Below are 12,589 nucleotides of genomic sequence, written 5' to 3' on the forward strand. Positions count from 1 at the left end.
TTGGCCGCCGACCCGAGCCTGGGATCCGTCCCCACGGAAAGCCTGGGCTGCTGGCTCGGTGACTGCCGGGCGCTCCGAGAACACGGCACCGAGCAGCTGGCACAACCCGGCTGGTTGGCAGCTCGCCGCGGCGTGAACCCCTGGGACGTGCCGACCACCTTCCCCGGGCCTGACGAACAGCTCCACGGAGCTGGCGCGTGTGGCCCGAGCCCGTGAGTCTCACAGCAGATGGTGACCGAGCAGGGGGCACTGGGGCAGTGTTACAGCACACGCCGGTGCACACTCGCTTTGCACGCCCACAGCTCAGCCCGGTGCAAACAGACGGGGGTGCTGCTGCACGGCTGCCGCTGCACACACAACCTTGCCGTGACAGGTGGGGGGGAGGGCAGTGGCTGGTGTGCCTGGGGGGGTAGATCAGGTTCTACCACCTTGCTGCTTCTCCCCTCCTCAGTGGGGCTGGGGAGATTCTTCTCTGTCCTCCGCTTGGGCAAACTCAGCCAATCCTGCCTCAGCCGCTGGCTCTTAGCTCCCCTCCGCCCGAGCAAGGACAGAGTCTACAGCAGGGCCTGGCGTCAGTATTTGGCTCTGGCAGGTGGGGGAATGACGCAGCAGAAAAAATGCAAACAGCTGCCCGCATCCATCGCACATAGCTGGGACAGAACCCAGGAGTCCGGGCTCCCAGCCCCCCTGCTCTAATCACCAGACCCCACTCCCCTCCCAGAGCTGAGAGAGAACCCAGGAGTCCTGGCTCCCAGCCCCAACCACCAGACCCCACTCCCCTCCCAGAGCTGGGACAGAACCCAGGAGTCCGGGCTCCCAGCCCCCCTGCTCTAACCACCAGACCCCACTCCACTCCCAGAGCTGGGAGAGAACCCAGGAGTCCTGGCTCCCAGCCCCCCCACTCTAACCACTAGCCCCTGCAGTAGGATAGGAGGGAGATCCGGCTGGTGTAACACGCTGCTTTACAAGCCCATTGGCTGCATCGCAGGCCGACCAAGTCCTGCACCGGCCTCAGTTTCCACCCAGATTTCAGCCGTGGGGCGGGGAGCCTGGCAGGGGCCGGGGGGTGGGGGCCGAGGCTCAGACCGCGGCAGGCGTGAGCGAGGGCTGTGAGAGAACAGCGCTCAGGAGCCGCCCGGGTTGGCACAGACACGCACAGCGCCTGGCGCAGCTTTGGATCCAGCCCGGCCAGTTCGGGGTGACAAATCGCGGAGGGTTTGAAGGCCGGGGGGACGGAACGGTGACCCCTGTTGTATGAGGAAAGGGCACCGGGGCTGAATGCAGCAGGCCCGGCTTGCGGGGGGTCACCCTAAAATGCCCCTCGCTGGGTACGCGGGGGGCCGGGATGGGGGTTTCTCCCTGTGTAAAAAGCCCCAGGCACCGCTGGGGCCGCCCCTCGCCAGCGGTGCAGGACAGAGCTGATGAGACTCAGTGGAGGGGGTCGTAGAGCGGGGAGCCGGCCTGGGGGGGCAGCGAAGGACGCCCCAGAGATCGCTCTGGCTGCACGGTTCCCCCGAGGGCTGGGGGAAGTGGCGGGACATGGGACCGGGCTGTCCCGCGAGCGGCGGTGGCTAGCGCTGGGCGGGAGCCGGGTGCGTTGTTCGATCCCCCGGGAACCCTGGCTCTTCGCTAACCGACCGAGGTGGCGTGTTCAAGGGACAGTCCTGCCGTTTCCCTTTCTTTGCTGCACACAGACTCCGGGCTCGCGAGAGGGGAGCTCCTGCCTCCCAGAGCAGCCCCGGGAGGGCGGGAGGTTTCCCCAGGTCACGGGGTCGGGGCTCGGGCCGGGTCTGTTTGCTGTTCTTAAGGGCCTGACCCCAGCCTTGGCTGCGCTTGGCTCCGCGGGAGAAGCAGAGAGGGACAGAACCACCGCGGACAGACGTCAGTCGTGTGGCTTCATGCACAGCTGGTGCTGAGGACGCCTGGCTTCAGACGCTTCGTATTACAGGTATTGTGGCTGCATCTTGAGGCCCCAACCGAGATCAGGGCCCCGTTGTGCCAGGCCTGGCCCAGACCCCGACCGAGATCAGGACCCCCGTTGGGCCGGGTGCTGCACAGACAAAGGGCAAGAGACAGTCCCTGCCTCCAGAGAGCTCCCAATCTAATAGAGAAAGGGAAGGGAATAAGATTCTCTTCACAAATGGGGAAACTGAGGCACAGAGAGGCAGGTGCTTGCCCAAGGTCTCGCAGGGACTCTGGGTCAGAGAGGTATTGCAGCCAGATCCCCCGAGGCTCAGCCCAGGCCTCCATCGCTTTGGTCTGAGCCAAACCCGCTCTGGGCTGCGCCCATGTTTAAACAACGCCAGCGGCCCCAGATAAGAACCGAATGCACCCAACGCATGTTACAACCCTCCTGGGTAAATACCGCCCAGCCGGCCTGAAACCAGCCATTATAAAGCCTGGGATCCCCGGGCTGCCGAGACGCCTCCTCCGAGCAGCTCGGCTGTTTCTCGCGGACGCTACGGCCAGCGCGGGGTTATTTGATCATCCAGTCGGAGTTCCCGCAGAACGCGGGCCAGAGACCCTCTCCCGGCTGACACAACCGCAGGACCCGATGGGGGGCGGATACGTAACCACTCTTCTGCTGCTGGTCTGCATTTCAGGCCTGATCTACCTCCTCGTGCGCAGACCGAGGTCCCAGAGAAGCCACCTTCCCCCCGGCCCCGCTCCCCTGCCTTTCCTGGGCAACGCGCTAGAGCTGAAAGCGGAGGGGATGGTGAATTCGCTCAGGGAGGTAGGTCACGTCTGCTTGCATCCCGCGTTTGCTCTTCCTGGGGAGCGGTTAGGAGCCTGCTACTGCGGCTCTGAAAGAAATCCTGGCATCCTTCACCGCCACCGGGAACCGTTCCCACACGAGCTGTGGTATCCTCAGCTCAAATTCTCTCCCCTGTGCTGCTGGGCGGCAGGGCCTCTTGATTTATTCCCCCCCTTATTACGTAGGCCCGGGAGCCCCAAACAACGCTCAGGACCCCGGTGCGCTAGGCGCTGTACGTCCATATAGTGCAGCACACCTGGCGACTGATGTGCTCTGCCCCAGAGGTCGCTGCATCTCAGCTTTGTGCGCTGTTGCACAGGCTCGGGCGTGGGTGCAGGAGGATATTTGGGGCCAAGGAGAGTTTAGGGGCTGGGTGCGGCGAGCGGGCATGGGGGAGGACACGGGGCGGCTGCTTGTATAGATAAATAACCGTGAAAGGGTTTTTGCACGGTTCACCAGCCGAGCCGGGTGGTGGCTGCACAAACAGGGTGTCAGCGAGAAAGCCGATCGATACGCTCAGCGACTGCAAACCAGGGGTGTCACCTCAGAAAAATGCCGAGGGCGGGAATTTGTTGGCGTGTAGAGCTTGGCACGGGATTAGAGTCTAGCCTGAAAAGTCTGGCAGGGGAGGAGGGCAACGCGCGGGGCGTGCAGGCCTCTGAAAAGCCGGGCCTGGGGACAAGCAAGGCCCCTAGTCAATCACGCCCCTAGTGCGGCTCAGTTCCACCCCCACCCTGCTTTCTACCGCAGCTCAGGGACACGTACGGCCCGGTCTTCACGGTTCACCTGGGCCCCCGGCGGGTCGTGGTCCTGTGGGGGTACGAGGCCGTGAAGGAGGCCCTGGAGGATCGAGCCGACGAGTTCAGCGGGAGAGGGAAGCTGGCGGCCTTCGAGGAGGCTGTCCAGGGGTTTGGTGAGTTCTGCAGGCCACGTATAAGGCATGTGGTCTGATGGCTGGGAGCCAGGACTCCTGGGTTCTCTCCCCGGCTCTGGGAGGGAAGTGGGGGGGGTCAGAGCAGGGGGGGCTGGGAGCCAGGACTCCTGGGTTCTCTCCCCGGCTCTGGGAGGGGAGTGGGGGGGTCAGAGCAGGGGGCGCTGGGAGCCAGGACTCCTGGGTTCTGTCCCTGGTTCTGCCACTGACTCAGTGAGCCAGCTTGGGCACGTCCACCTCTGTCTCCCTTCCCCCAGCTACAGACTCACCCGTGGGGCTGTGAGGTCATTGAACACGTGTGTGTCACACGCACGGAGCACCTTGGCGTGCCAGCAATGTGCAGGGTTCTCACCAGCGCTCTGCCCGCGCCCCTCCAGGCTGGCCACTCACCGCGCTGCTGGTTCCCTTTCCGGTGCCCTTGACGGGACACTTTGCACAATCCTCCCATCCCCAGGGCTGCTCTTCTCCAACGGGGAGCGGTGGCGGCAGCTGCGCCGGTTCTCCCTCGCCGCGCTGCAGGACTTCGGCACGGGGCAGCGGAGCGTGGAGCAGCAGATCCAGGACGAGGCGCAGCGCCTGGTGGAGGAGTTCAGGAAAACCAAGGGTTCGTCTCTTTGTGGGTTCCTCTGTCCGGCCGGGTCAGGGTGTGGGGAGCCGCTGCGGGAGCTCCCCGTTCATGCCCCTCCCTGCTGGAAGCCGTCAGACGTTCCGGTCCCAGAGCTGCTGGACGGGCTGAATGTCCCGTCCCCTCTTCTCCTTCCAGGTTCGCCCTTCGACCCCACCTTCTTCCTGAGCCGCTCGGCCTGCAGCGTCATCTGCTCCATCGTCTTCGGCCAGCGCTTCGATTCCGCGGACGAGAGCTTCCTCGACTTGCTGGCCAAGACCAACCAGCTCTTCGTGCGGTTGAGCTCCACCTGGGGACAGGTGAGCGGCCCTGGAGCCAGGGATAGGACCCAGCGCTCCCAGACACCCCCTGGAAGGGGATCCCCAGGGGGCCACCCCGGCCCCCTTTATCCTGCAGGAGTGGGGCAGAGAAGCCTGAGAATCAGCCCCACAGACTCAGACGTGGGGCTGGAAGGGACCTCAAGAGGTCACCGAGTCCAGCCCCCTGTGCTCAGGCAGCACCAAGTCAACCTAGATCGATCCCGGCAGGCGTCTCCCCGACTCGCTGTTGAAAACCGCCAGGGTCGGGGATTCCACAGCCCCCACGTCGCCTGTTCACAACTCCCCTCAGAGTCGGGAAGTTTTTCCTAATCTCTAACCGAAAACTCCCTTGCTGCAGTTCAAGCCCTTTACTTCTTGTCCTACCCTCAGTGTATCACCGGCCTCGTTCAGAGCCAGAGGGTTAGAAGGGACGGCAAACAGGGGTGCTGGAGCAGGGGGCGCCGGGCCCCCCATCACTTTTAAATAAGGGCGAGCGATGGGGGGGAGGGGCAGAGAGGAGCGAGTGGGGGGCGGGGTCCGGAGGGGGAAGAGGCCGCGTGGGAGAATGACAAGAAACGGGTCATATAGAAGGAGGAGATCAGACTAGAGAGTAATCTTCTGGCCTTGAAACGCTGGTGCTCGAGAGAAGCCGAGTTTGGAAGGTCGCATGTGCGTCCCCCTGGTTTTCTCTGCCCTATATATTATGTTCACGACACACCGACAGAGAGGCTGGATAGAAACATCAAACACTCTTGGGGGAAGGTTGCAATGTCACCCTGTTTCGGAGAATTTGGAACGATAACACACGAGAACCCAGAAACAGAGAGAGACAAAACAGGCTGCTCTTCAAGCCCTGAGGCACAGCTCCCCCACCCTCTCCAGGCTGCCTGTGATTAGACACTTCCCTCTAGAGCCACATGCCTGCCAGCAGGACTAGGAAACCCCAGAGCTTTTAAAGCTGCCCCATTTTAACACAGTTTTTGATACCCCACTCTACAGCTCTACGAGATGTTTTCCTGGGTCATGCGCTTCCTTCCAGGAGCCCACAAACAGATCTTGCGAGACCTGGAGGACATCAACAGCTTCATCATGGAGAGGATCAAAGCGAACCAGGCGTCTCTGGACCGTGATAACCCGCGGGACTTCATCGACTGCTTCCTCCTCCAGATGGAAAAGGTCTGGAAAGAGAGAAGCTGAGACGGCCCCAGTGGCCTTTGTTTCACACGTACAGTTCAGGCATCGCCACGTACTTCAGGGAATCAAAGCAAGTTTTCCAACTCCCCTTTGTCCTGATGCCCACACACTGACCACTTTTCGGCCACTGGTGCACTGGAACCGCGGCCCATCATGCTGGCCCACATGGCCTCAGGGATTCCCTGTGTTCCCTGCGTGCTCTCTTGCCTGATCCTGAGATCGGAAGCTCTTTGGGGCAGCATCTTTTTGTTCTGTCTTTGTAACCACCGAGCACAATGGGGCCTGACCCACGACTAGGGCTTGCTAGCGCTATGGTAGCACACGTGAGTAATTAATTAGTAAATATCTGAGTCCATCCACGATACCTTAGCACCTCCAGGACCTCTGAGTGCCTCCATGGAAACCTAGAATCTCCGTGGTCTCTTAGTGCCGCCACGGAAACCTAGAATCTCCACGGAAACCTAGAATCTCCATGGAAACCGAGAATCTCCACGGAAACGTAGAGCTGATGTGGGTACTGTAACCCACTCGGGCTCAGACACCCAGATGTAGGGATGCAAACCTTGATTTGAACCACAAACGTTTCTTGCGGTTAACAACTACTATTAGGACAGTGAATAGGCAAAATGAATCCATAACTATAATGATCAGTTTCCTTCTCCCGGGGCGTAGGCGGGTCGGGATGGATTGTTCCTACGATGCTCCAAATACCCCCTTATATTTTAGCACATATGTACCCCCACCACCACGTATTCATTATCCTTCTCCCCGTCGCCATTAAGGTTAGATATCTTCCAATCAGCATGAAACCCGGCGACACCCACACGGCACACGGCCCACCCATCTGCGCGATTAGCCATGTCACTGGCTGATTCTCAGCTCACCTACAACCCAGGAGCGACCACGCCACAGATTGGCTGCCTGCCGCAGGCTTATTCTTCCCTTCTCGGCTTTCCTGTTCTTGTCCTTCATGGCACTTTCTTGTGTATCTCAACTGCTTCTCCTGGCCACGGGCCGGGGCCGGGGGTGGGGGCTCTTATAAACCCACCAGCATCAGTTATTTAGCAAGCAACTCGCTCCGTTTTACCGCGGGTCCCTCAGGTGCTTTTAACAGACACTTACATCCCCTCCTAGCCCATAACCAAGTCCCTGTGGAAATACTTGTCAAACCTTAAGACACATGGTGACTTCCCGCAGCCTTAGGCCATTATTGTTCCTAAGTAACCCACACGTTTCAGCTCTCCAGCAGGGCCTCCATAGTCACCTGGACTCTCCTCGGTCCCTTACTGCCTCCTTTGTAACCTGGCAACTCCACGGTAACCTGGCAACTCCACGGTAACCTGGCAACTCCACGGTAACCGGGCATCAGCTCAGTCTCTCACCCCATCTGTGCCTGTCAAAGGGGCAGTGGCCTACGGGGTTGGGGGTGGATCCAAAGGCCATTGAACTCCATGGGGCTCTGCCGACTTGCACCAGCCGAGGATCTGTCCCTACCCCGGTGATAACCCGTGTACCCGCCTGTGCTTTCCAAGGACATCCTGAACCCCGCCACGGAATTCCACCTCAGAAACTTGGTCCTGACGGCGTTCAACCTCTTCTTCGTCGGCACCGAGACCGTCAGCTCCACCCTGCGCTACGGACTCCTGATCCTGCTGACACACCCGGAGGTAGAAGGTAACCGAGTGGGCGGGAAGCTGGGGATTAGGTTGCAAGCTTGGAATAAATGGGCCAGATCCCCCGCTAGCGTCAACGGGCCTCGCTCCCTTGACTCCGGTGGAGCTGAGGATCCGGCCTGAGTGGGTGGTAACTTTTGGCCCCATCTGGAGTATTCAGACGTGGAAGGAGTTTGATGGTTCCTAGCATCCCTTACCCATTCGTTAGCATCCTCCACCCTTCCCAAGGGTCCCTCCGGGTCATACCTTGGCCAGGAGCTAACGAGCCAGAAAGAACCGCAGGGTCTGTCTGCGTCCAGCAGCCTGAGTAGACAAACCCCCGTGCCGTCACCCCGGCAGAGTTCTCGCTCTTCTCCGCGGTGAGGGACCCATGGGGCGTCACTGGCTGGCTGACCCCCGGAGGGACACACCGGGCTGCGTTATCCTGGCTTCTCTGAACGTGGGGGCCGTGCTCCTCACCCCGGGGGTGTCAGATCTGATGTACCTCGTCTCCGCTGGCCTCCCTAGAGAAGATGACCCAGGAGATCGACCGGGTGATCGGGCGTAGCCGCATGCCGGCGGTGGAGGACCGGAGCCGGATGCCCTACACCGACGCCGTCATCCACGAGATTCAGCGGTTCAGCGACGTTATTCCCATGAACCTCCCGCACGCCCTGACCCGGGATACCCACTTCAGGGGCTACACCATTCCCAAGGTAACAGCTCACGATGTCCGTACGGGGCCGATTCCCTTCCCGCTCCTGCCCCCCCCCCCCCGAATGTCAGCCCGGAGTAACTCCACTGGAGCCAGCGTTACACCCATCTCAATCCGGGGTAACCGAGCGGAACTGTCGCCCATCACTTCATGCAAAGCAAGACTGGGATCACTAGACCCATTTTGCAGAGAGGGAGACTGAGTCAGGGGCTGCTCCAGGAATAGAACCCAGGAGTCCTGAGTCCTCGTCCTCCCTGCTCTACCCATTGCCTCTGCTCCTCTCTGCTGCCAGGGCACGGAGGTGTTCCCGGTGCTGAGCTCTGTGCTGCGGGACCCCAGCCGCTTCAGGGACCCCGAGAGATTCGACCCCGGGCGCTTCCTTGACGAGCAGGGTCAATTCAAGGCGAACGAGGCCTTCATGCCGTTCTCCACAGGTACAGAGCCGGGAGGGGGGAGGGGACGTCGCACGAGCCCGGCTGCCCCCCAGCTGCGGTTTCTGAGACACGGGGAAGGGGCCCCTCGTGGGCAGATATAGAATAACACACCTGACAGGGACATTCCTTTTACCCCATTTCAGTTACAGGTCCCCTGACGCAGGAAGGTTCATATTCAGCTCCCATTGCAGTAAGAAAGTGGGACCCCCGTCGGGCCGGGCGCCGCCCAGACCCCGGCCGAGACCGGGGCCCCGTCGGGCCGGGCGCCGCCCAGACCCCGGCCGAGACCGGGGCCCCGTCGGGCCGGGCGCCGCCCAGACCCCGGCCGAGACCGGGGCCCAGTGGGGCCGGGCGCCGCCCAGACCCCGGCCGATCCCGGTGCCCCGTCGGGCCGGGCGCCGCCCAGACCCCGGCCGAGACCGGGGCCCCGTCGGGCCGGGCGCCGCCCAGACCCCGGCCGAGATCGGGGGCCCCGACGGGCCGGGCGCCGCCCAGACCCCGGCCGAGATCGGGGGCCCCGTCGGGCCGGGCGCCGCCCAGACCCCGGCCGAGATCGGGGGCCCCGTCGGGCCGGGCGCCGCCCAGACCCCGGCCGAGACCGGGGCCCTGTCGGGCCGGGCGCCGCCTAGACCCCGGCCGAGATCGGGGCCCCGTCGGGCCGGGCGCCGCCCAGGCACAGAGTGAGACACTCCCGTCCCTGCCCCAAAACAGATCAAAGTCTAACGGGTTAAAAGAGCCTGAGCCGGCAGCCGCTCAGTGTGTCCCTCGGATTAGCAGCTCTGGTCTCTCAGGTTCCCTAGGGGCTTGAAGGAGCTGCCGTGTCTTTCCCGCGGTTTTAACCTGGGGGCTCGAGGTCGCGGTGCAGGAAATGCGCCTCCCCGGCAGGTGGTAGCTGCTGCGGGCAGAATTCTTCCCTCGCCCTCGTGCTGCGCGACACAGGGCCGGGGGCCGGCTAGGCTGCCTCACCCGAGCGCCGGAGCTGGGTCGGTCTCATCGTCCAGCGCAGAGCAGCCGAAGTCACACACACACCGAGGCCATGGCGCAAAGCCAGGCCCAGAGCCCGCTCTGCCTGCCTCCCCCGAGTGCCGCTCCCTTCGCCTGCCCCGCCAGCTCGCCAGGGACGGGGCTGGGAGCCATTCGCTGGGTTATGAAATAGCCAGGCTGGTTAATTCCATCCCTCGGTTTCCGACCCAGGGAAGCGAAGCTGCGTGGGCCAGGAGCTGGCCCGAATGGAGCTGTTCCTCTTCCTGACCGCCATCCTGCAGACCTTCACCCTAACGTGCCCCGTCCCCCCGCGGGACATCGACCTCCCGCTGCGCGGCGCCGGCTTCGCCCACGGCCCTCCCTGCTACCAGCTCTGCGCGGCGCCGCGGGGCGGAGGGAGCCGAGCGCAGGAGGAGCGGCCCAAAGACCGTCCGCAGGGGACAGCGGGGGCCGCACCCAGCAACGTAAAGACGGACTCGCCGCTTCTTGGCCTTGAGTCGCCAGCCAAAACGCAGGGTCGGGGGCCGTTCCCGTGAGGAGGAGCAATGGGGGCGGGGAATCCGGTAGCGCTTCCATGCTCCGTTTAGGGACCAAGCCCCGTCTCCCCGAATACAGGAGGGGGGTTTCTTCGCTCAGATTTCCACGCCGCCTTGCAGACAGCTCTCCCCATCCCGGGGCGCCGCCCCTGTTCCCGCCAGGGTCCCCCCGCCTGCTGCGGCCCCAAGACTGGAGAAGCTCTGTCCCTCCAGCACAGCCCCAGGCCACAGCGGGGAGTGAGAGCACCTCCCGTCCCGGGGCGGCTGGGGGGGACCGGGTGCTGGGGCATCCTCTGCCGGGGACAGGGTCGGGGGGTGCCAGGGGCTTCCCTCACTGCCGTGCCTGCCCGGCGCTGCCGCTGGGACCGGGGTCGGGGCGTGGGGGCTTTCCGCACTCAGCCAGGGCTCTGGCCCCCCAGTTGGCTGTGTTGTGCAGACAAAACTACACAGGATCTTTTCAGGGGGCAAGACAGAGATGCCACATTTATTATGATAATCTGATTTATGACCAATAACTAATATCTTAATCCTTCTACACACCCATTATACCTAATGCCCACACACACCCCCATCAGATGTTCTGCAGCTGCTGCATACTTACCAGTCCTGGACATAGCTTGAGTCTGTGGCTTGATTTCCCAGCTTGGGTTCGTAGCCTGTGGCGGTAACTGGCCAGGAAAGCCGGGCACAAGGACGAGCTGGGTCTCTGTTGGGCCTGCACCGATGCCCTTCCATGTTGGCAGCAGAACGTTACCCTCCAAAGTCTCCCATCTCACCCAGCCTTTTTGTAGGCTTCAGTTTGAATCCAGAGTCTCTAGGTCTTGCTGTGTCAGGCTGCCTCTGGGTTTGGTGGCTGATCACAATAAATAAATAAATAAATAAATGAAAATAATTTATATTCTTACTTTGTTACCTATCTTGCAGAGCGAGAGCCTGGTTTCCATCCGAGCTCTGGGGGAGGGAGTGGGGTCTAGAGAATCGCAGCGAGGGGCAGAGACATTTGGGATCTAGATAAGAACAGCTGCATGGCCGCACTGGGTAGCTGCAGTTCCATGGATGCTTTCACTAGCCACTCCTGAACCAGCAATAGAGAGGACCCAGCCCCCCCGCCTAGGACCCCAGAGCTGAACCTTCTTGCCCTGGTCACGAGCCTGACCAGGGTCATTTTATTATCCAGGGCACCCCCCTCTCACTGTGGGGAGAAGATTGCATCAGCCCCAGCTCCGGAGCAGGTTTCCTTTCTGCATTTCAAACAACCCAGTGTATTAACAAAAACAATCGCAGGCCTGACTGTCAGCCTGGGACCTGGCTTTGATCTTCCTTCTATTGCACCTTTTCTCTTTAGGGTGGACTCTGCTCACTTTGTTAGGGCTCTTGTCTGCAGCTTCAGCCGGTGGGGTTTGAACTCCGTTTCATCAGGACAGGCTGGGGCTGGAGGCTGATTCCATCACCCATCCATGCCTCAGTCACACAGCTAACCTAAACTAATAAGATTACAGCAGGGTTTGCAAAAAGGAAGGTTGGAGGAAGCTTTTACAAAATGGAGCAAGTGTTTTAAAATGGGCTTTGAATTACAATATGGCAAACAGTAAAGAGAAGTTACAACGTAGGTGTGACGAGGCGGTTCTGGCGGGACCCAGCTGAGGTGCCAATTCAGGACCAATTGCTCAAACAGGGCAGTCACAGCCCTAGGCTGGGGTTTTTCCACCTCTAAGGCACCAAACCAGCCAGACAAAAGGACTTCGGTCTCACCCCACTGGCTAACCACAAGTCACACAAGCAATTTCCTTAGACACTCCAGTCTCCCAGTATCACCACCAGTGCACTCGTCCTGGGGATGAATGGTTATGAAAACCAACACCCCAATAAAATAAAAAGGTTCTCTCGATCCCAAAGGACCAAGCCCCAGACCCAGGTCAATATACACATCAGATCTCACCCACAAATCACGCTGGTGCCAATCCTTTAGAATCTAAAATCTAAAGATTTATTCATAAAGGGAAAAAGATAGAGATGAGAGCTAGAACTGGTTAAATGGAATCAATTACATGCAGTGATGGCAAAGTTCTTAGTTCAGGCTTGTAGCAGTGATGGAGTAAACTGCAGGTTCAAATCAAGTCTCTGGAACATCCCCCGCTGGGATGGGTCATTCAGTCCTTTGTGCAGAGCTTCAGGTTGTAGCAAAGTCCCTCCAGAGGTAAGAAGCAGGATTGAAGACAAGATGGAGATGAGGCATTAGCCTTATATAGGCTCTTCCAGGTGTAAGAACCTCTTTGTTCTTACTGTGGAAAATTACAGCAAAATGGAGTCTGGAGTCACATGGGCCAGTCCCTGCACTTTGCTGAGTCACAAGGCGTGTCTGCCTCCTCTCCATGGGTCAATTGTGTAGCTGATGGTCCTTAATGGGCCATCAAGCAGGCTAGGCAGAGCTAACACCAACTTGTCTGGGGTGTCACCCAGAAGC

General features: G+C 60.7%; 1 protein-coding gene across 6 annotated transcripts in view; it reads left to right on the top strand.

Annotated features, from left to right (window-relative positions):
* LOC123350063 (cytochrome P450 2G1-like) overlaps nucleotides 1-10,877 on the top strand; it is a 42,634-nt gene extending 31,757 nt beyond the window's left edge. Inside the window, exons 1-10 of one of the 6 annotated variants that reach the window (XM_044988413.1) lie at nucleotides 1,870-1,948; nucleotides 2,604-2,734; nucleotides 3,506-3,668; nucleotides 4,141-4,290; nucleotides 4,450-4,610; nucleotides 5,610-5,786; nucleotides 7,337-7,478; nucleotides 7,985-8,172; nucleotides 8,464-8,605; nucleotides 9,800-10,874. In XM_044988413.1, the coding sequence (XP_044844348.1) occupies nucleotides 2,714-2,734; nucleotides 3,506-3,668; nucleotides 4,141-4,290; nucleotides 4,450-4,610; nucleotides 5,610-5,786; nucleotides 7,337-7,478; nucleotides 7,985-8,172; nucleotides 8,464-8,605; nucleotides 9,800-10,125 (1,470 nt within the window). In that variant the 5' untranslated portion in view covers nucleotides 1,870-1,948; nucleotides 2,604-2,713 and the 3' untranslated portion in view covers nucleotides 10,126-10,874. Of the gene's footprint in view, nucleotides 1-1,869; nucleotides 1,949-2,554; nucleotides 2,735-3,505; nucleotides 3,669-4,140; nucleotides 4,291-4,449; nucleotides 4,611-5,609; nucleotides 5,787-7,336; nucleotides 7,479-7,984; nucleotides 8,173-8,463; nucleotides 8,606-9,799 lie in introns of those variants that run through there. The other 5 variants (XM_044988416.1, XM_044988412.1, XM_044988414.1 and 2 more) reach the window with 5 other exon arrangements.
* The last annotated feature ends 1,712 nt before the right edge of the window (nucleotides 10,878-12,589 follow it).

Source organism: Mauremys mutica, chromosome 15, assembly GCF_020497125.1.
Source record: "Mauremys mutica isolate MM-2020 ecotype Southern chromosome 15, ASM2049712v1, whole genome shotgun sequence".
Taxonomy (NCBI): domain Eukaryota; kingdom Metazoa; phylum Chordata; order Testudines; family Geoemydidae; genus Mauremys; species Mauremys mutica.